The sequence below is a fragment of the Lodderomyces elongisporus genome, chromosome 2, assembly GCF_030384665.1.
Source record: "Lodderomyces elongisporus chromosome 2, complete sequence".
In the NCBI taxonomy this organism is placed as follows: Eukaryota; Fungi; Ascomycota; class Pichiomycetes; order Serinales; family Debaryomycetaceae; genus Lodderomyces; species Lodderomyces elongisporus.
Genome location: NC_083674.1, coordinates 1,087,836 through 1,107,973, shown reverse-complemented (window position 1 = coordinate 1,107,973; position 20,138 = coordinate 1,087,836). Strand labels below are relative to the sequence as shown.

The 20,138-nt window shown below is 37.9% G+C and overlaps 8 protein-coding genes across 8 annotated transcripts; 2 read left to right on the top strand and 6 right to left on the bottom strand. All coding sequences in view use genetic code 12, as the record gives it.

Annotated features, from left to right (window-relative positions):
• Positions 1-135: 135 nt before the first annotated feature.
• Positions 136-2,094, bottom strand: TRF5 (Poly(A) polymerase; the record flags this gene model as incomplete). The annotated part of the gene is made up of 1 exon (XM_001526870.2): positions 136-2,094. The coding sequence occupies one exon, from the start codon at positions 2,092-2,094 to the stop codon at positions 136-138; it is 1,959 nt and encodes a 652-aa protein (XP_001526920.2).
• A 484-nt stretch (positions 2,095-2,578) lies between these two features.
• IKS1 (putative serine/threonine-protein kinase iks1) lies at positions 2,579-5,380 on the bottom strand (the record flags this gene model as incomplete). The annotated part of the gene is made up of 1 exon (XM_001526869.2): positions 2,579-5,380. The coding sequence occupies one exon, from the start codon at positions 5,378-5,380 to the stop codon at positions 2,579-2,581; it is 2,802 nt and encodes a 933-aa protein (XP_001526919.2).
• Positions 5,381-5,867: 487 nt separating this feature from the next.
• Positions 5,868-10,793, bottom strand: RIF1 (DNA-binding protein rif1; the record flags this gene model as incomplete). Its single annotated transcript, XM_001526868.2, has 1 exon — positions 5,868-10,793. One exon carries the CDS (start codon positions 10,791-10,793, stop codon positions 5,868-5,870), a length of 4,926 nt encoding a protein of 1,641 aa, XP_001526918.2.
• Positions 10,794-11,311: 518 nt separating this feature from the next.
• On the bottom strand, positions 11,312-13,363 carry PVL30_001721 (uncharacterized protein; the record flags this gene model as incomplete). The annotated part of the gene is made up of 1 exon (XM_001526867.2): positions 11,312-13,363. One exon carries the CDS (start codon positions 13,361-13,363, stop codon positions 11,312-11,314), a length of 2,052 nt encoding a protein of 683 aa, XP_001526917.2.
• A 404-nt stretch (positions 13,364-13,767) lies between these two features.
• On the bottom strand, positions 13,768-14,403 carry PVL30_001720 (uncharacterized protein; the record flags this gene model as incomplete). The annotated part of the gene is made up of 1 exon (XM_001526866.1): positions 13,768-14,403. One exon carries the CDS (start codon positions 14,401-14,403, stop codon positions 13,768-13,770), a length of 636 nt encoding a protein of 211 aa, XP_001526916.2.
• A 374-nt stretch (positions 14,404-14,777) lies between these two features.
• PVL30_001719 (uncharacterized protein) lies at positions 14,778-15,359 on the bottom strand (the record flags this gene model as incomplete). The annotated part of the gene is made up of 1 exon (XM_001526865.1): positions 14,778-15,359. One exon carries the CDS (start codon positions 15,357-15,359, stop codon positions 14,778-14,780), a length of 582 nt encoding a protein of 193 aa, XP_001526915.2.
• A 799-nt stretch (positions 15,360-16,158) lies between these two features.
• On the top strand, positions 16,159-16,737 carry DCP1 (mRNA-decapping enzyme subunit 1; the record flags this gene model as incomplete). Its single annotated transcript, XM_001526864.1, has 1 exon — positions 16,159-16,737. One exon carries the CDS (start codon positions 16,159-16,161, stop codon positions 16,735-16,737), a length of 579 nt encoding a protein of 192 aa, XP_001526914.2.
• Positions 16,738-17,298: 561 nt separating this feature from the next.
• On the top strand, positions 17,299-19,836 carry SPT20 (Transcription factor spt20; the record flags this gene model as incomplete). The annotated part of the gene is made up of 1 exon (XM_001526862.2): positions 17,299-19,836. One exon carries the CDS (start codon positions 17,299-17,301, stop codon positions 19,834-19,836), a length of 2,538 nt encoding a protein of 845 aa, XP_001526912.2.
• Positions 19,837-20,138: the final 302 nt, after the last annotated feature.

Below are 20,138 nucleotides of genomic sequence, written 5' to 3'. Positions count from 1 at the left end.
ACTAGCGATTGCAAAACCGGTGAATAGTTTGAGAAAAAAAGAAAGAAAGAAGAAGAGAAAAAGAGAGAAAGAGAAAAAGAGAGAAAGAGAGAGAGAGCAGAAACAAATCAAATAAAGTTTCATTCAGCTTTGTTATTACAATTCCAATCCTTTCTGTCTCCAATAGTCTCTCTTAACATCCTTATCGAGATTGCTTTTTGGTTTTGGTGGAAGCAGCTTTTCTGGGTCATACTCCAGATCATCGTTGTTTGCATCATTTTCATCTTCAGATTTCTCAAGCCCAAGGAAAGATTCGACGAGTTTTTTCGTATCTTTTGCCTTATTTGTCACGGGTGTAGGGCTGATTGTTTTATGTGATTTGACTTTTAAAAGTTGTGGTTTATATTCCTCAGTTTCGTCACTATCCGTCATGTCAGAGAAATAAAATTCGTCGTTACTTTTTGTAACAATTTTTTTCCCATCGAGGCTTGTTGTTTCTTCCTCGTGGCTAATCAATGCTTCGTTAACAACCATATGTCTCTCGTCTCTAAAGTGTCGCTCTTTCCCTTTGTATTTAATGATGTCTCCAAGGATCAGTTGGCCCAAACGTGCTCTATAAGATGCTGCGTGTAATTCGTAACATTTGGCAACAAGAAGTTGGTAAGCCCCTCCAAAAGCTTTCTTCAAATCCCGCAAATTGTAAGATGATCTTGTGATGTTATTGTTTGGATCTGCTGGGTCCTGTACAACAATAGCAAATGTATTTCGCGCAGTATTCAAGACTGAATATCTTCCCTTGGGTAAGTATCTGGGCTCCTCGGTTTTAGGGTCTAAAGAGATTATCAAATTATCATACGAAAAGTTTCTTCCGTAAAGCTCAAAAAACTCAATCAATAATACTCCCAAATTATCTAGTGAGCTCATAGATTCAGTCGAGAGTTTTGGATGCAGCCGTAAAAAATGAAAACATATGATAATGGTGGCGTATCCCCCTAGACCTCCAACATGAACATTATTGAGTTTTCTTGACCGTAAGAATTGTTTTACCACCAATACTAACTCCCTTAGACCTGGGGTCGAGGCTAACCATTTTCGTATTCGCCTAGCAGCATCGAGACCATTTTTTCTTTCAAACGATATATCCACGTGAATGTTGGAATCTGGATCTACAAATTTGATGATCGGGACCTTGGCACTTGCAATCACTTCAACGTTGGTGGCTAGTTTCTTGGCCTTCAAGAAAGAGGAAAGTTGGTACAACCTTGAACGGTTCTCGTAGTCTCCTGTATCAGAAAGAACAACCATATCAATATCAGAGCCTGGCAAGTATAAATCAGTCGCACTCGATCCAAAAACATGTGCTTCTGTTCCGGGCCAAAAGAGTGCAATCTGTGTCTTGAGAGTGTTTACCACTTTATTCCTAATCACGATTTCTTCACTCGACGGCGATATGTAATTCACAAAATCCTTCATCTCCATTGTAAGCCAATCTGCAATCTCTTTCTGGCGCGAATGATCGTGGTTTTTCACCCAAGGATATTGCGAATTAGTATGTAGGTCCTCTGGTCTCGAGGTGTCATCTATTTCTTCTGCTACTGAGTTTATACCTCCATTTCCATCATCTCTGTCTTCGTCTTCATCTTCATCTGAGGACAGAAATCCGAATTCAATAAAGTCGTCATTCTTTGCAAGATCATTGGCTTCTGGCAGATTTGTTGATGAGGTTGATGAAGTTGTTGAAGAAGTTGAGGTTGATTCTATTAATTTTTCTTGATCTGAAGGTGATATTTCCTTATCTTCAACTTTATCACCATCGATTTCAATTTGATTCTCACCTGAACTGTTACCATTTTCATCATCATCTTCTTCTTCTTCTTTTTCTTCTTCTCCTCCTTTTTCTTCTTTATCATCTTCATCACTGTCTATCAAATTGATTACATTTTTATCTTCGGGACTAGTATCTTTATCGTAATTAAAAATGTGCTCTGAATCTGATGAGCTCTCACCGTCAATTTCGTAAAGCGACTCGTAGGTGTTACTTGACGTGCGTTGACGTTTCTCAACTGGGGGACCATGTGCGGTACTCAGTCTCTTCTTTTTTGAGGAATCACGCATTGATCCATCCTTTGTATGTTTTCTCTTTGAGCCCATTTTTACCTTACAATGTGTTAGGTTGAATATGGAAGAAGACAATGTTCTGAATCAATTTTTAAAGTTTTTGCACTCCATGTCTACAAAAAAAAAAACGGTTTGCAAAAAAGGAAGAGAAAGAAAAAAAAATAAAAAATAAAAAATAAAATTAAACCTAAAATTGAACAGAAACATGAAAATAAAAATAAAAATAAAGAAACTGAACAAAATTCTGAAACATAAATCAAGAATAGAAAATGGAATGCATGTATAAATACTAGAAAGTTAATTGTATATACAGATAAAGAACTTTTCAAAGCAAATTAAAAAAAAAAATTGCCTTCTTACCTACTCTAAAGAACTAATTTTAAAAGAATGGAGATATGGGAACAGATGTGGTTCTTCCCCAAAAACAGAACAGAAAAAAGAATGAAAGAAAAAGATTGAAATCAAAAAATGGTTTTATTCTCTAAATCGACATCTCGTTTATTTTATCACCAATAGCGTAACCCAACAAAATGGATAAACAAACTGTAATGGAAATAAAGAATGTGGTCTTTACAAATCTCAACTCTTCCATTGCCAAATCGATGCCAATAGCTGCGTAAATTGCGGCCCTCAAGATGACTTGTGAGAGACGAGGCCGGTATACAGACAAGAATTCGAGAACCAATAGTTCAAAGCAGTATATTGGTAATGTTTTGATTCCGATAATACCATGCGCCTGTTTTTTCCCATTTGATATCAAGTATTGATCGCGATAGAGATAGTAATCGTGATCGTGATCGTGATCGTGATCGTGATCGCGACCTCGGTCAAAATTGTCATCTGTTTTATTTATTGGGTAATCTTCTTCTTCAGTAAGATTAAGGTGACCATCTAAAATGTCACTACCTATTGATTCATTATCGTCTTCTTCGCCCTCACCGTCTTCTACTTCGTTTAAAATTGTGCTGGAGCTATGATCTAAACGATATTTTTCCTCGAATAGCTGAATAGTAGAACTAGCATTTCCCGACAGTTGGTTGGGATTTGACACTTTTTGTCCACAGTCTTTGTAACTTGTGGTCATAGTAGTGCTGATGGGAGTTGATGCTGTTGATGTTTGAGCTGGAGTTGGTGTTGAAATAGGAACTGAAATAGGAGCTGTTGTTTTTCCTTTTGGTAAAGATGCTTTTGATTTTATAAAAAAGTTCCGCTTAATGTCATTCATGATTAGCAATACATCTTTTGCCTCATACCTTCGATCAAGTTGATCTTGATCTTGCCTTTGACTTTCACTCTGGTTTTGGTTTTGGTTCTGAGTAAAATCTTTGTCTTTATATCTACACTTTATCATTTCAAAGCATAAATCTCGAAATTGCATCATAACTTCGTCTAGGGAGCCTCGAATCGCAATCACGTTGGAGTCAAACCATTCATTGAAAGAAGACAGTGTTAACTCCTTGTACCAAGCAGAAATTATATCACGAGCATTCTCAGGATCAGTCTCGTTTTTAACCTGTTCTGAGAACGGTAACTCGCCAATGCATAAAAAACACAATATTAGTCCCAAGGAGTACACATCACTTTCAAAAGTAAAATCATAAATATAACCTCTCTCGGAATCACTTCCAATAGCATCTGAGTGTAACCACAACTCCGGAGCAGTATACTCCAAAGTTCCAGTATTTCCTTGCCTTTTTGACTTATTTTGTTTCCCAACACTTTTATGTTTATCTAGAAATTTTCCTTCTCCAAAATCGGAAACCAAAACTTTTGGAAGATCAAACACTCGTTCTTCAAATTCTTCCACGCTATCAAACTGGTCTGGAAATGTAATCTCACTTTGATACTTGACATCCATCAAACAATTAGAAGGCTTAAGGTCACGGTGAAGGATACCATGTTTGTGCAAGTACGATACTCCAGTTGTCACATCGTTGAAAAACTTCCATATTTCAAAATTGCTCAACCATGTTTTCTTTGTAATTGGTTCAATACCCAACTTTTTCATTCGCCTCTTTTCCTTCTCGAGTAGAACCCTCTCGCTATAGCTCAAAAACTTCTCTGTGGCAAAGTTTTTAGCAATCAATTCTTCAAGATGACCACCATCGCAATATTGCTGTAGCAAGTACATATAGGGCACACGTGATGATTTAGATTTGTAGCCATTTGAAGGAAGGAAAAAGCTAGACAGGTCCTCAAGCTCTCCCATTTCCAACCAAACATGGTTATAGCGAATCAAATTATTTTCGTTCGCTCCCATTGAAGATAGCTCGTAAAGTATAAGGACTTCATTAAGAACTTGTTCTAGGTATTCATATTTATCACCTACGCTTATTCGCTTGATGGCGTAGGTGCCTAGTACAATATTGTGTAAGACATGTTCTACTTTATAAACTTGAGCATGTGCACCCGAACCAAGAACAAACGGTGGTACTTTTTTAAAGAAACGGTTGAAATAACCTTGGTTGAACACGCCCTCTGGTATTTCCTGAGAGTGCTCATTTAGTGGATTATTTCGTGGTGCAGAAGAAAAATATCTAGATGCAGATGCAGATGCAGGTGGTGATTGTGGTTGTGGTGGTGATGATGAAGAAGAAGAGGAGGCGGAGGTGGAGGATGATGGTGATGGGGAGGAAGAAAAAGCACCCTTGGAATGCGGTAATAATGCTAAAAGTTTAAAGTAATCCTGATGCATAAAGGTAGTGGGTAGAGCATTGTTTAATCCTGTTTCTGTTTTTGCAGCTGGACCTACATCTGCACCTACATCTGCGCCTGGTATCGGCTCTAATACTGCTCCCAGCCTTACCCCTTCTCCAACTTGCCTCCCTGATCTTGTCCTGTGTCTCGAGCTTACTCCTGTTCTGGCCTGTGCGCTTGTTCTCACTTTGCTTTCGGCATCTCCACCTACACCCACACTTGACCCATCAAGTGCACGATCAAATAGTGGATGTATATTAGTAGATCCATTATCGTTGCTCTTCCTATGTCCTCTTTGTGGCCCTTTCTTTTCGTATTCACTCCATCTGAATCCACAATTGGGACACTCTATCCTTCTTCTCTCAGTCCCCAGGTACGTAGAAGATTCATTGAATCTAGAAGTCTCGAGAGGCTGAGTTAAATTGGTAAACCCTCTTGTCAGGCTGATTCGGCTTTGACCAATTTCAAGTTGAGACGTGTTTAACAACTGTATGGAGTTTTCCAGTGAATTGTAGAGAACTAAAACTCCTTCACCTGGGTTATGGTAGAGAACGCTGCCATTCGAATTGTATGGAACAATCGACATTCTTTTTTTTTTTTTTTGTTTTGTTCTCAACTTCCTTCTTTACTTCCTATCTGACAAATTTCCAAAGCTGAGAAATACTCGTGAGTGATGCGTATATTAGTAAAAATAATCACTCAATGTGTTTTAGAACATTTAATAAGACAATTGAATATATGTATAAATGTATGTATTATTTATAGTTATAGTTGATGTGTTTTATGGTTAGAAACTCATCAAGCCTAGATGGCCGTGAATGTGGAGGTGGCGGGTGTCTCAAAGCTATATTTATAAGAAGCACGCAAATTGAAAAGGGGGTGGGGGAGGTTAGTACGGAATCATGCGACGGAACAATAAGAGAAAAGAAGGAAAGAAAGGGGGAAAAAAATAAATTAATAAATAAATAAATAAATGCCTTAAAGCTTCAATTTTACAAGGCAGGCACAAACAAAAGAAAATGACAAGGTTAAAATTAGTTTCTCGGTTGTTCTTTTATTTCATTCTTTATATATTATTCTCGTAATTTCATCATAAATCGTAATAGCATTGTCTCCATTGCATATATGTCTGTTGCATCCATTTGCTTTAGCTCTTCGGCAGGAAAGTTTGATAACTGTTCAACTAAATCAAGAGGACTCATTCTTCTACTGTTTTCACTGCCAACATTGCAATTAATGTATGCATTCATTTGTGGTGAGCCTTTCTCTGATTTTTTTACTGGAATGTTGGCTGATACAGAGTCGATATCCATATGATCCTGTTTGTCATTGTATTGCGTGGAGATTTCCCTTGAATCTTTTCTGAAATCAAGATGTGGCTCATTTTGAGATGTAGTAAACAGATGAGACTTTATATTTTCGATGGAGTTGTTCTCCACCTGCTCCAGACGGATCTTGGATTCCTCCACAAAAATTTCAGCCTTTTCTTTTAGGATATCACTTTGTTTTTGTGACAATTTCACTGGGTTCCCAGCATAATCAGCCTCAATTGCACCACCAATTGGTTGAAAATGTTTGACAACCAGATCTGAATCTTGGACGTTAAATTCTATGTGAGACTTGGTTTCATATTTACACTTTTGCTGTTGTGTGGGTAATTGTGGTAATTTTGAAAATTGTTGTGGTTGATTTTGCTGTTGTTTCTGTTGATGTATGGACACTGGCTCTGATTTGAGCAGATTCTCGGTGTTTACAGTGTCGCTTCTATCCAAAACAGATCCACCCTTACTGTTTGAACCAGAGTTAAACTCTTGCAAGCTTAATGAACTACCGATATCTGTGTGCAAATAAGCAGGAATGGACAAAGACGATTCTGGAATGCGATTCTGCTCCCCATCGATGAGCTCAGTATCCTCTTTAGGACATATGGCTGAAGTGTGGAGTCCGCGGTCGGTGTACCCTATATCCATTCCCAAGTATTCATGGCATCCATGAACAAGGTGGTTAACCACTTGATCACGATTATTACAATTTTCATTACTGTAGTTATTGTTATTTTTGTTATCCTCATTATTGCATTGCTCACTATGTTCAGTCTCGCTTTGTTTTGCTCTTAAGTACGCGTCAAAAACTGAACACACTCTAGCAAGCTCTGCTGAAGAAAGGCCAATAGAAGCAAGAGCCTTGAAATTTAATGAAAGCAAGAAATTCGCCACCTCGTACCGGGTTGCAATCTCCAAAGTTTGAGCTGGGCTAAATTTGAACATTTTGACCAACATGTCGCTGAAAAACTTTTGAATATTATTACTGCTAGCCGTGGGAGTGGCAACAACACTAGCTGAATCCATTTTGTTCTTCAATAATTTAAACACAATCTCAGACTTTTCAAAGTCCCAAAGTTCAATACCCAAGCAGCAAAGTCTACTATAAACTTGATTCAGTGGAGATTGCTTCAAAAGCAGGGTGATGATTCTTTCAATCAATGGTTCATAAAATCTCCACTCAAGCGCACGACAAATTTGACCATGGATTATTATATTGCACTGCTCTTGTGTATCGAATTTTATACTGTTCAAGTGCTCCACGAGGAATGCTTGAATATTAGCTGTCTTTTCTGTTGTTGTTGTTGATGATGATGATGATGATGATGATGATGATGATGATGATGATGATGATGATGATGATGATGATGATGATGATGATGATGATAAGAAAGCTAGGATATCGGCAATGAAAATCAATCGTTTTATGGGTTTGTGAAGGGAGCGAAGTATCAATGTCAACGCCTCTTCTTTCTCTCCATAGGAAAATATTTGCATACTTGACTCTAATAAAGATGCGTAAACGTCGATATCATTGTCGGAACCCTGAGGCACAAAAGCCCGGTTAACCAATGAGGACGGATCAAAAGTATCATTCAACATGAGAATAACTTTGTAGACAGATTCATATGTGACATCACTTTTTTTCCTAAAAATTTCCTTCAAAACTACAGGAAGATTATCAATCAAATCAAATGTTGTGGGAGAAGGATTAGCCTCTCTCAAGATTATTGGACGTAAAGATTTGAGGAACGTGCTAAAAAGAGCCACTTTCTGTCCAATTGTAACGTGCAGTTGTCCAACTAATATGAGGTTTTGCATAACAACGTCAAAATGTGCATGCACCCATTTTGGAGATATACAATTAATATCTTTGAGGTCCATACCATCGCTAGACAAGACTCTCAATTCATTATAATGGAGAACGCTTGATGGCTTCACAGGTGTGAGCAACCTTATCAAAACCAGTATCCCCAACTCATTCATTTGCAAGTTTGCAACATCCTTTTTGAAATAAAATCCATTAAATACAACTTGGATTATTTTCGCCCATAAAACTCGCATGTATTTCATATTGCGGGTCATGGATGGAGAAAGAATCAAGTATAGTATTCTCAAAAACAAGTCATGAAGCGCATAAACTACATCGGGGGCAACCTCGCTAACATCAAAGCTCTGGAATAGGTGAGTAAGCAACCTTATTTTTGACCTAAGTTTATGGCTCATTGATGCCGGCAGCATGTTGGACGATGTTGTTGTTGTTGTTGTATTAGTAGTAATGGAGCTTGCGGGGGCATTCACAGTACTTGCTTGAGCCCCAGCTGTAGAAACTGTTAATGCTGATGACTGCTTTTGCTCCAAGTCTATCTCGTTTCTTATGACTCTCAAATTATTTTTGCAAATATTAAAACAAACAGACTTCCAAGACACTATTGCAAGGACTCTTGCCGAAGGATCTTGAGCATTAAAACAGTGACGTGGAATTTGAAGCCAATCATTCAAGTGATCCCAGCTTTCAAACGATTGGTCGCCGTCACCAATAAGAGTTGTCAAAGCCATCCACATGTCCATTGCGAGTTTAAAAGAGCCCGCTTGTATAATCTCCTTGATTTGGAACAAAACGAGATCTATTATTTGGTAGTGGTTACGTAACGAGTCTTCTTTCTTTTTCTCTTCCTCTTCCTCTTCCTCTTCCTCTACCTCCACTTCTACTTCTACTTCTACTTCCTCCACTTCCTTCCCCAATGTGACAGGAACTGAGTTTAAACCAAGGTCAGAATTGAAATTGGAATTGGATCCAGAAGAACCAGATTTTTTCGAAACGGTTGCTCCATTATGTCCCTTTCTTCCACTACAGGTACCTGTACCACCATTTCTATCGCTTCTTGGTGCAACGGATGACAAAAGATGTCTCGTATACCGCTGAATGCTGCTGTTCTCGATAAATGTTTTAGCAGCTTCAAGAAGACATTGCACCCCATTTGCGAGACATTTTGTGAATAATGGTGGAGTTAAATCGCAGATTTGTATAAGGAGCATTGGGAACCAATGTCCAAAATGCTTTGTCATACATGTGGGAAAATAACCAAGGTAGTTCCTCAAACAAATAAATTTTTCAGAAAGTAAGGAGGAACTCGAGAAGGTAACCATATTGACTACTGCAAAGAGCATGCTTTCAACCAATGTGGCATTGTCAAACAAGACGCGCTTTCTTTCGGAGTCAATGTGAAAATCCTTAATTAGCAATAAATAGGGGGCAACCAAAGTTTTAGAAATGTGTGGGTTGATCAACATTACACTAGCATGCTTGTATACGTGGCAAAGAGTTTCAAACAGCATGTGGTTGGTAAGCTCTGTGGAAGAAAATAGAAATCCGAGCAATTTAAGAGCTTGGCTCACTATCCGCACTTGAAAAGGGTCGTTTCTTTTCAGAATTTGAGACGTTTCCTTACCTGTATTGGTACTTGGAAAAGTGTCATCGTAGTAGAGTCTTTGTTCAATCAGTTCGATGTCCTTTAAAATCAAGCCCACCAAAGTATGCAAAAGTAAACTTGATTCTGCAGTGGAATGCAGGTTCTGGCCATGACGTATAGGACTCTCTTCCGCTGCAGCAAATAATGTGGTTGTGGTTGTGGTAGTGATTGAATCGGCTATAGTTCTCATTTGAACTTGTTTCATCAATAAGTTGTAAACCACTTGCGAGTTATTTGCCTTGACTATGCCATTTAAAGTTGCATATACTTCAAATCGTCGATCAAATGTTTCGTCAGATAAAACATGAATGCATCCTTCCATCAAACTGGGTAGCTCTTTAGCATTTGGAGAAAGTTGTACAATGGATCCTGGCGACCAAAAATTGAAAGTTTTGGCATTTTCAATGGTGGAATTTAATGTACTTGTATTATCATTACTGTAATTACTGTGGCCATTGTGGCCATTGTGGTTAATGTGGTTAATGTGGCTGCTATGGTTGCTGTGATTCTGGCTATAAAGCTTGTTCTCATTAATGTTGGTGAAACCATCACGCACATTCAAATCACGAGACTTTAGAATGGATCTCTTGGGTGTTGCAAATTTCTCTGGCGGTGTACTGGGCAACTCCAGTATCAAATCATCTGAAAATAAAACGCTTTTCCTCTTTTCCTTGCTATCGACTTTTTTCCTTTTGCCAAGTTCACTGGTTTCTTGGCGGTCGCTTTTCTCCTTTATGGGTGAGGAATTGAGATCGGCAATTGACGCGGGAGTAGTACGAATAGGTACAGGTGTAGTATTAGCTATTTTGGTTACTGGTGTAATAGTTCCAATGGCAGTTGGAGGAGCTGTAGTTGTAGCTATAGCTGTAGCTGTAGCTGTAGCTATAGCTGTAGCATTGGTATTGGTACTAGTACTGGCACTGACATCTGTACTGGTGTCATTCACTGGTTCAGGGACTGGCGCAATTGAGGGTGTAATAGAAGGTGACGCAACAGATTGAAGTTTTTTTTTTGATTTTGCTATCGGCAGGCTGGTATTGGTTGGTCGAATGGTAGGTTCAACCTCTGGTGATGCAGATTTAGATCTTCTTGATGTTCTCTTCCTACTTGTTGCTTGATTTATAGGACGAGTGGGTGCCTTTTTCGGAGATGGTGATTTTAATGCTTTGGACAGTCGCGTCCTCCTTCGCGATGTAGGCGGCATTTATGTTTTATTAGTATTGAATGTAGTTGTATAGTAGGCTAGAATGCTGTGAGGACAGTTCGTGATATGAAAGAAGAATGAGCTACACTTGACGAATGTATTTTTGTTATATGTATGTATATATAGCTTTAATTTTTTTTTTATATTTTTATTTTTTGGTATACAAGATGACTCTGTAGAATGTATCGTTGTTCTGTTCTATCCATTGGGAAAGGGATAAGCTTTTTTTCTATCTTTTTTTTTACTATTTTCTCTCACCCAATTCCTTTTCCATTTATTTATTAATTTGGCAGTCCTGCGTTTTGAATTGATTTTTCTCCTTGTTTTTCTTTTTTTTTTTTTTTTTTTGTTTTTTAGTTTTTTGGCAGACGCGTTGAGATCGAGCTCAATACTTTGCGCACTTCGCGTCGTGATAATGCCGCGTCAAGAGTGAGATGTCGTGAACACCGATCATAGTGATATTTGTAAGAATGAATTGCTAATGCAACTCAGTATTTTCATTTAAAATCTATAGAAGGTTATATTTTAGACTTTTTGGTTTCGGAACTCAGAAGCTCTTCTTCGTTGTTTCGTTTGAGAGATATTTCTTCTATATTCATCTTATTGTCTTTCTCTACTGCTTCATCTACCATTCCTTTTTCCTCTACCTTCACTTGTTCTTCCACTTCCGCAATCTTTTCGTCATCCTGTATTTGCATCTCCTCGTCCTTTTTCAGCTCTTTGTCCTTGGATTTCTCGAGAAGGTCAGCAGTACTTGCCAACCAATCTTGTGTCCGTCGTTTTCGCATAGTTTTCCATACCAACGAGCATCGCCTCTCATTTTGATAAATGTGGTCTACTTCGTCGTTTTTGTCACATTCGCGTATTTCTTCTAGTTCTTTGAGAGCATGTTCGACATTGAACACCTTCATTTGTTTCAACTGTTTCAACCCCAGAGGGGTTCGCATTTTTCTCGAAACTTGCGGCGTTACATAAGTGTTGAAACTCTTTTTGTTTTTGAATGGCAAATACTCTTTAAGACTCGTTTCAGTACGCTCCAACTCTTCTGAAGATAATAACAAATCTGAAAAATATACTCCTCCATACTTCAGATCTTTCCCGACAAGAAGCCATCGCCACCAACTTTTCTCTGACACATTGAGATTCAAAAGGGTGTGGTAGAGTGCTGAATCGATTCTCTTCATTTCTGCCAATATATCCTTCTTGATGTCAAGGAAATATTTCGCTGAGGAATGAGGTAAATCTTCATCTGTCAAATGTTTTGAGCCTGCTGGAGAACCTATATCGCGAAGTAATTCCAGCTTTGCGCTTTGCGATAAATCACTGTATAATGAAACAACAATATAAATCTCACAAATATATTGCAATCGGCTTTTGGATGCTTTCAACTCTTTAGATACATATTGTCCGTCTCGTTTCTGCAGCTCTGCAAACGCTTCATCTTTTGGAGTCAAAAAATGAGACTCAAAATACGTTTCTGGGACAAATAATTGGGTCGAAATTTTTTCATTGAGAAACTTGCGTTCTGTATCAGGCTTTTGTTGTTTTAATTTTAACGGATCTGCAAGTGGTGAACTGTTCCTATAGTTCCGTTCATCTTGGAAAAGCTCTTGCAAAACAGTCTGGATCTTGCTTCCCAATCTTTTCAAATTTTTGGCTTCCAGTTTCTTCATAAATTGAATAGGGTTATTAAAGACCTTTTGGACTTCAAGTAAGTCCAGTAAAAAATCATCCTTTACATAGATCAGAACAGGTTTCCGATTTGCCAAATGAAAATATTTGTTGAGACCAGTTGTATCATCAAATTTTAACAACTGTGTAACAAACGAGCGAACCCGACTTTGAAAAACATCATCTTGAGTATCTTTCTTGTACAGGTCAGCTCTGTTTTCAACTTTTGTGGTGCGAAATTTATCAATGAGGGTGTTTGTCAATTGAAGAATCTGCATCCGCTCGCCAACATTATTGTGGAATAGCCCATTCTTGATCAAGTCCAATCGCGCCTCCAAGTAATTCCAAAAAATTTGCGCCTCATCAGTAGAGATTGCTAGTAACTGTTGCAGTGTAGTCAATAAAGTTTGGTAGAATGCAGTTTTGGCACATTCATCAACTTTTAATGCAAGCCAGATCAAAAAATCTAACAAAAAGGCAATTTTTTTCTGATAAGTATAATGTTTCTTGTCTGCTGCTGCCGAGTCAATTAATCCTGTTATTAGCAAGTTCGAAACTGATTGAGAAGCATTAACGACAATGAATTCGTTAAACTTTGTGTGGTCATCCCTATTCGTAGTGCTTACTTTGGAGTCACTTGTAGAGTTTTCCAAAGAGTTTTCTAAACCTTCTTTAGCATTATCGGAAAGGTCCTCCGGTTTATATAAATGAAATAAATCATTCACATGATTTGTGTATTTTGAAAAGACATCTTCAAGATCTGCGACATTTTTGTTTTCGTGTTGTTCAGTACAATTGTGCTCCTGATTTTCATCTATATTTTCATTTATATTTTCATTTATAATACTGATGATAAGAGCAACAAGCTGCTCAACATTTTTAGCAAGATCTCCTTGCATTAGGTGTAAGGATTAAAAATAGCGAATTACAAAAATGACCCACTACTAGTATTTTAATAAAGGAATTGATTGTTGTAAACTTTACTCAAACTTTTACCACCTTTTCATGAAATCTCGTTTGAATGCTAATTTAATCTTAACTTTTCTTTTTTTTTTTTTTTCCTATGTTTGCATTCTTTGCTTTCTCTTCTCCTTTGTATTTTGGTTTTTCTTTCTCGTCTTGCTAAAAGTCGCACACAACCAACATCATCAATTACAGAGATTTTTATGAGAACAATGGTTTAGTACATAATTTAATTAATATGTTGACATCCATCAACAAGTATATTTCAAATATTAAATCTGCAAAATATATAGTACTCTAGACAATTTTTTCTGTTTTGTTTTTTTTTTTAGAGTTTTGTTTACCAATCAAATTTCTTTGAGCGAGCTTGTTTCTTCTCGGATGTTTTCTTTTTGTTATACTTTTTCCGTTCTTTAAAGTCCTGCTCGAGCTGCTCCCACTTCTCTTTGTCCTCTTCCGTGGCTTCGCTGGCAAAGTGTACAGAAGATTTGATTTCCCTAACCAATCTCTCAAAGCACTCTTCCAAGTTTTCTTCTCGATTACGACTCGTATCGCACTGAATCACCATCCCTTTATTTTTCGTTGCGTATCTAATATTGCCATTTTGAAGTTGCTCTTGAACAGGGCCCGGAACCCAATAAAACACACTAGGATCTAGCCACTGGCCCGGTTCTAGTGATATTGTAGCCTTGCTTGAAGTCTTGTTAACTTTTTGACCTCCAGGACCAGATGATCGGCTATAGGAAATGTTGAATAAGTGCCTTGGAATGGTGTTTGTGGACAATTTTTCAAGCCATTTCTTGGCCTTTTCAACTTCTTCGGGGGAGTAATTTGTAGTGGTTTGAGTGCCGGTGCCAATAGCAGTAGCGGTTGTTTCAGAAGAATGTGTTCGTGTTAGAATGGTAAATGCATTCCGTGGATGATGATGGTGAAGCAGCGGTATTTGAAAAATGTATCTTATTTTGCCAACATTCATGAGCACAAGTAAGTTGATTGGAAATGAATGAAGGTATAAAGACTGATTCTTCAACGGTGCAAAAGTGAGAAGTTGCAAAAGATTAAAAAAAAAATAAAAAAAAATTTTAATTCAAAATGGGACCAAATCCTTTATAATATAAATTATCAGTCCCAGTATGTAAGAACAAAAAAATCAAAATCAAAATCAGAACAAAAAAATCGAAATCAAAAATATAAATCAGAACAAAATACAACATAATAGAACAAGATATAACAAAATACAAACGAATTATTAATAGGGAAATGGTCTATAATATACTCCTTTGTATAAAGCTACTTTAGCACATCTGATTCTTTTAGCTTGATATAGTTGCACTATACAACGATACTCATCTATATATCAGTTTGCAAAATATTCAACACCTTGGGAGCAGCCGAAACGTCAACCGAAGTGTTATCTGGCTCAACAAAAGCTTCTGCAACCTTTCCATCTCTAACAAGCAATGCATACCTCTTTGATCTTTCGTTACCGAATACTTTAGTAGCGTCAAAAAGAAGCCCGAGATCTCTGGTGAAAGCACCTGTAGAGTCTGCAAGGAAACGAACTGCTTCTGTTGCTGATGTTGGCGCTGAGTTGTCCTTTAACAATTGCTCACCCCAAGCCTTTGTAACAAAAGGGTCATTGACAGCAACAACGAAAATTTGCTCAACACCTTTTCCCTTGAAAGCGTCTAAATTTTTCAAGTACTCGGGAATATGGTTTTTTGTACAGCCTGGGCTAAATGCACCAGGGACACCAATGATGACGGAAGTTCCTGAAGCGGTCTCTTGGTTTAAATCGACGTCATTTCCAGGTGAGTTTTCAAATAATTTGGTAGAAGGAATCGAATCTCCTTTCAGAGCCAAGGTTCTAATAGAGAAGAAACTAGATCTTGCAATAGCTGATGAAACGCCAACTTTTGAAAGTGAAAACATTTTGCTTGGTCAATTGGTCTTTAATTGGTTGGATTGATGACTAGAAGAGACAAAATGATAGAAAATATAAGGAGAAAACAAAAAGTTAAAGAAAAGAAGAGACAGCAAGGGGAAGGAAATTTGTACTAAATGTTTGTCAGTCTACTAACTTCTCCACACACACAGTCTCTCTCTCTCTCTCTCTCTCTCTCTTTTGTCACATTAGCACATTCGCACACTTTTCAAGTTTCTATTACTTGCTACTTTTTCTCAATAGAGCGGATTCTACGGAAATGTGGAATGTGGCGCTTGCTTTTTATCTTCTCCCTCCTCCTCCTCCTCCTCCTCCTTCTTCTTCTTCTTCTTCTTCTCCCTCCTCCAACTCTTGTCCTTTCTTCCAAATCAAGAGAAATGAACTGAGTGATCTTACTATGTGGTATTCCGTAAGTAAACATGAACTATAGGTTTGCTCCCAAAAACACAAAAGCACAAAAACATCTTCTCAATTGTAGTAGAAACGAATCTTTACCCCTTTAAGTTTACTGGAGAGAAAAGAATACATGTGTTTGTATGTGCATTTGTGAGTATTTGTGAGTATTTGTGAGTATTTGTGAGTATTTATGAGTATTTGTGAATTTTGTGCGTAACTGTATGTGTAAATTGCTACAAGAAATTCTATACAAATCTCAGCACAATCTGTACCTAAGAGAATAAAAACAAGGGGAAAAAAAAAAGGAAAAAGGAAATAAATAAAACTTCAAATTCATTTACAACATATAAAAGAAGCTTACATCATTTTTAACATCAACCAGATTTTACCATGACCTCAGCAGTACAATATCAAAACTCGGGTTTTGCAGAAGAGTCATTATCTCGAGAAGAAGCATTAAAGCTTTACACCAACGCCTTAAATTTCAATGTCATTAGCCGGTATGATCCTGCAATCAAACAATTATTGAGCCACACATCACACTGTGTACTATACAAATTTGATCATGACAGTGACGAATGGATCAAGACTGATTTTCAAGGAACTATGGCATTGTATGCACGAGATAGCAAGCTGCATATAAATGAATTGCAGAGGACGATTCAACAGATGCAACCCACGGTCGAGCTTGTGCAACATGTTCAAGACCTTTTCCAATTTGGACTCATTCTACTAAACCGTACTAGTCCCGAATGCTTTTCCGTTGGGATTGTCCCCTCCAAACTGGCTAAGGCTTTGGAAGGCAAGGTTTTTGGTGATCACACTATGCATGAAATGGAAGTTGAACTAAATGACAACTTGATCATTGTGCGAAATTTGTATGGCGATATATTTGGTCTCTGGGTTTTTGATGAAGAGGATAGGTCGGAGTTATTCAAGCTGTTACAATATTGTCTTGATTTCCAATAACAATACGGAACGAGCTAAAAATAGGTTGCCATCGTAAATAAACTATTCAATGAAAGAGAGATTTAAATTACTCAGTAAACCAATTTATTTAACTAAGTTACATTTTAAACCCATTTTTAAATTAACAGTACTTCTCTGCAATTATCTATCTTGTCACTTTTATCAATCGGGAAAGACAATGACGACTTCATGTTGTTGAACCTTGTTTATTTTTGAATTTTACACTGGTTTGACGGATACAGTAAATCACGTAAAATCGAAAAATCGAAAAATCGAAAAAAAAAATAAAAAAACAAAAAAATAAAAAATAAAGAAAATGAAAATGAAAATGACAAAGAGCCGGTTTGCAAAACAGGATTCAACTCACAACTATCTTTCTGATCATCCTTCCACCTCACACATACATACCTCCATTTTTGCGCTTTACTCTGCGTATCAATCATTCTTTATCTGGAAAAAAGAAAAAAAATCTTGTCATAAATATAATTGGTTAGATTAAAAGTACGACAACGTGTTTTCTTTCCTTGTTCTTTACCGAAATTAAGTAAACATTAGTTAATAATGCAACAAACAAAGACTCCCCAAATGGGGCTGTCAAGTCAAAACATGTCACTACTGAAACAACAATATCAACAACATCAGCAAAACCAACAACAAAAGCAGCAGACACAGCAGACGCAATCGACAATGTCGCTATTGAAGCAAAAGATAAACCTCAAGAACTATCACTTTGCATCCACCACCGACGAGATCTTGCGAAAATATGCCAAGTATCCAGCGTCGTTAAATTTACATATTTATGAGAATCATTTCAGATTCAACAACTCACAGGATTCGCAGATCATACCCAAAAATTCCAGTATGATCAAGACATTTATGAACCATGTTTTGAAAGAGGAGATACCAGTAGAAATGAGTGAATTACTCAAGGACTTTGCTATCAAATCATATGATGGTTGTTTGATATTGCAAATATACGACCATAGAAACATGGTACCAACATCGTCACTAGTAAATAGAGGCAACTCTCCTATCAAAGGCGGGAATAATAATGGTAACATGCCGGAGCCGGTTATTGTATCAAAACCGAAAACATATCGAACGTTGCTCAAACCAACGCCGTTATCCATATACTATGACCTTCTATACCATACGGATTCAGCGCTTACAAAATTCACAGACACGTTGTCTTTACAGATGGAATCAGAGATTTTGACACTTACTAATCGTGAGCTAGACTTATCGGTTAAAATCAACCCATATGATTATGAATATTTGAGACCGGATTCTGAGCCATGCAAAACAGATGATGGAAATAAAATTGACCGCGTGGGAATACTATATAATGATTTTGCCCAAGAGGAACCTCTATGGGAACATCGTAAAGCAGTTGATGTTCCTATACGTAAGATCCATCAAGACGAAATGGTTTTCCACAAGTCGTCCGAGTACGAGGAGCTCATGCTTTTACTTTCAAATAAAACCCGGCGCGCAGAAGATTCACAGGATAAAAAACTTGTTGTGGTGCCATCCTCTGTGGCAGTGTCTACAAACACCACTTCATTGAGTCAAGGAACTACAACAAAACCCTCGAGCAAAGAAGGCACAGCTGGAGCTGAAACTTTGAAAAACAGTAAGAAGGGTAATGAGAGAGGTGGATCGAATGGTTCTAGTGGCCCCGGTGGCCCCGGTGGTCCCGGTGGTCCTGGTGGCTCCAATGGCTCCAGTAACTCCAACGCTTCCAATGCTTCAACCTCAACGGTGCCAACAATACCTCTTGCGATGTCCTCCAATCCTGTGAGGACCACTGGACAATTTATGCGATTGAGAATGATTGAAGAAATCAGGAAAAAGCGAGAGTTGGAAAAATCCCAACAAGAGGCCAAGCTTCATGCTCAAACAAGTGCAGCTGGAGCAAATGCAATTCAAAACGATATTCCTGTACCCGGTAATATGAATAATCAGAATCATGGTAATTTTCCCATCGGTGTTCCTAACTCGTTTGATAGGTCAGCACCACAAAGTGGCAAAGGCACTGCATCTCCTGCAATCAACAATACTAGTAACAATAGCAACAATAACAATAACATGAACATGAACATGAACATTAACAATAACAATAACAATAATAACAATAATAATAATAATAATAGCGCTTTCCAGCAGCCACCCCCAGCAAAACGAGCAAAGAAAGATCCCAAGAATAAACCAAATAATAATGTTCAAGCATCGCAACTGCTGTCTCCTCAATTTGGCCATGGTATGAACAGTAATAACATTGGTGGCTCGCAGATACCATCCGTTGGAAACACACCGATGATCAACCATCAAGGTGTGTCTATTGTTGGTCAACAAAGTCATATAAGCCTGAATACAAGTCAGAGTCAAAGTCAAGTTGTCACTCCGCAAATCCCCAATGGATCTCCAAACTTCCCTTTGCAAGCACCACAACCACAACAGCCACCAGCATTTTCCGGGCAACATGCACCACAACCACAACCACCACTGCAACCACCACTGCAACCACCACTGCAACCACCACTGCAACCACCACTGCAACCACCATTGCAACAGCAAACGCAGCATCCGCAATTGACTTTACAACAACAGCAGCAGCAACAACAACATCAGCATCAACAGATTTTTCAAAACACGCTTTCGCCAGAGGAACAACAAGTGTACAAACAAATCCAACAGAAGATGAGCACATTGGCGATGATGGGTCAAACTGGTGTGGCACCAAATGGACAGCAATTAACACCTCAGCATAAGCAACAAGCTCTTCAACAAGTGAAAATCTTGCAGCAACAATTGTTGCAAAAATTTCCGGTGTATTTTCAGAGGTTGAAGCAATTTCAAATCTTTCAACAGAAGCAGAAATTACAGCTACAACAACAACAGCAGCAGCAACAACAACAGCAACAGCAACAACAACAGCAGCAGCAACAACAACAGCAGCAGCAACAACAACAGCAGCAGCAACAACAAGCTATGACGGGTCAGAATAATCAAAGCAGCAATACTCCACAATTACAACAGGCCGGAGCTCCAGAACAGAAAAAGAAACGCGTTTATAAACGAAAGAATACTCAAACTTAATCGATACTCGTTTCGTTGTTGCCACTAGTGTTTATCTACTTGAACTCGGTTTTGTTTGCTAGAAAACAGTATTTACAGATAAGTAATTTCACACAAATTTATTAAACTAGACCAAAAAACCAAAAGTAAGAAAAAAAAAAGAAACGTAAAACATAAAACGTAAAACAACAAACAACAGACAACAAACAAAATAGGATAAAGTGAAGATAGTAGATAAATGGAAACAACCACAGATATTGAAGGTAATACCTGAGAAAAATCGACCAGCGACGTTCTGTTCTCTCCATCTTTTTCTCTCTGTT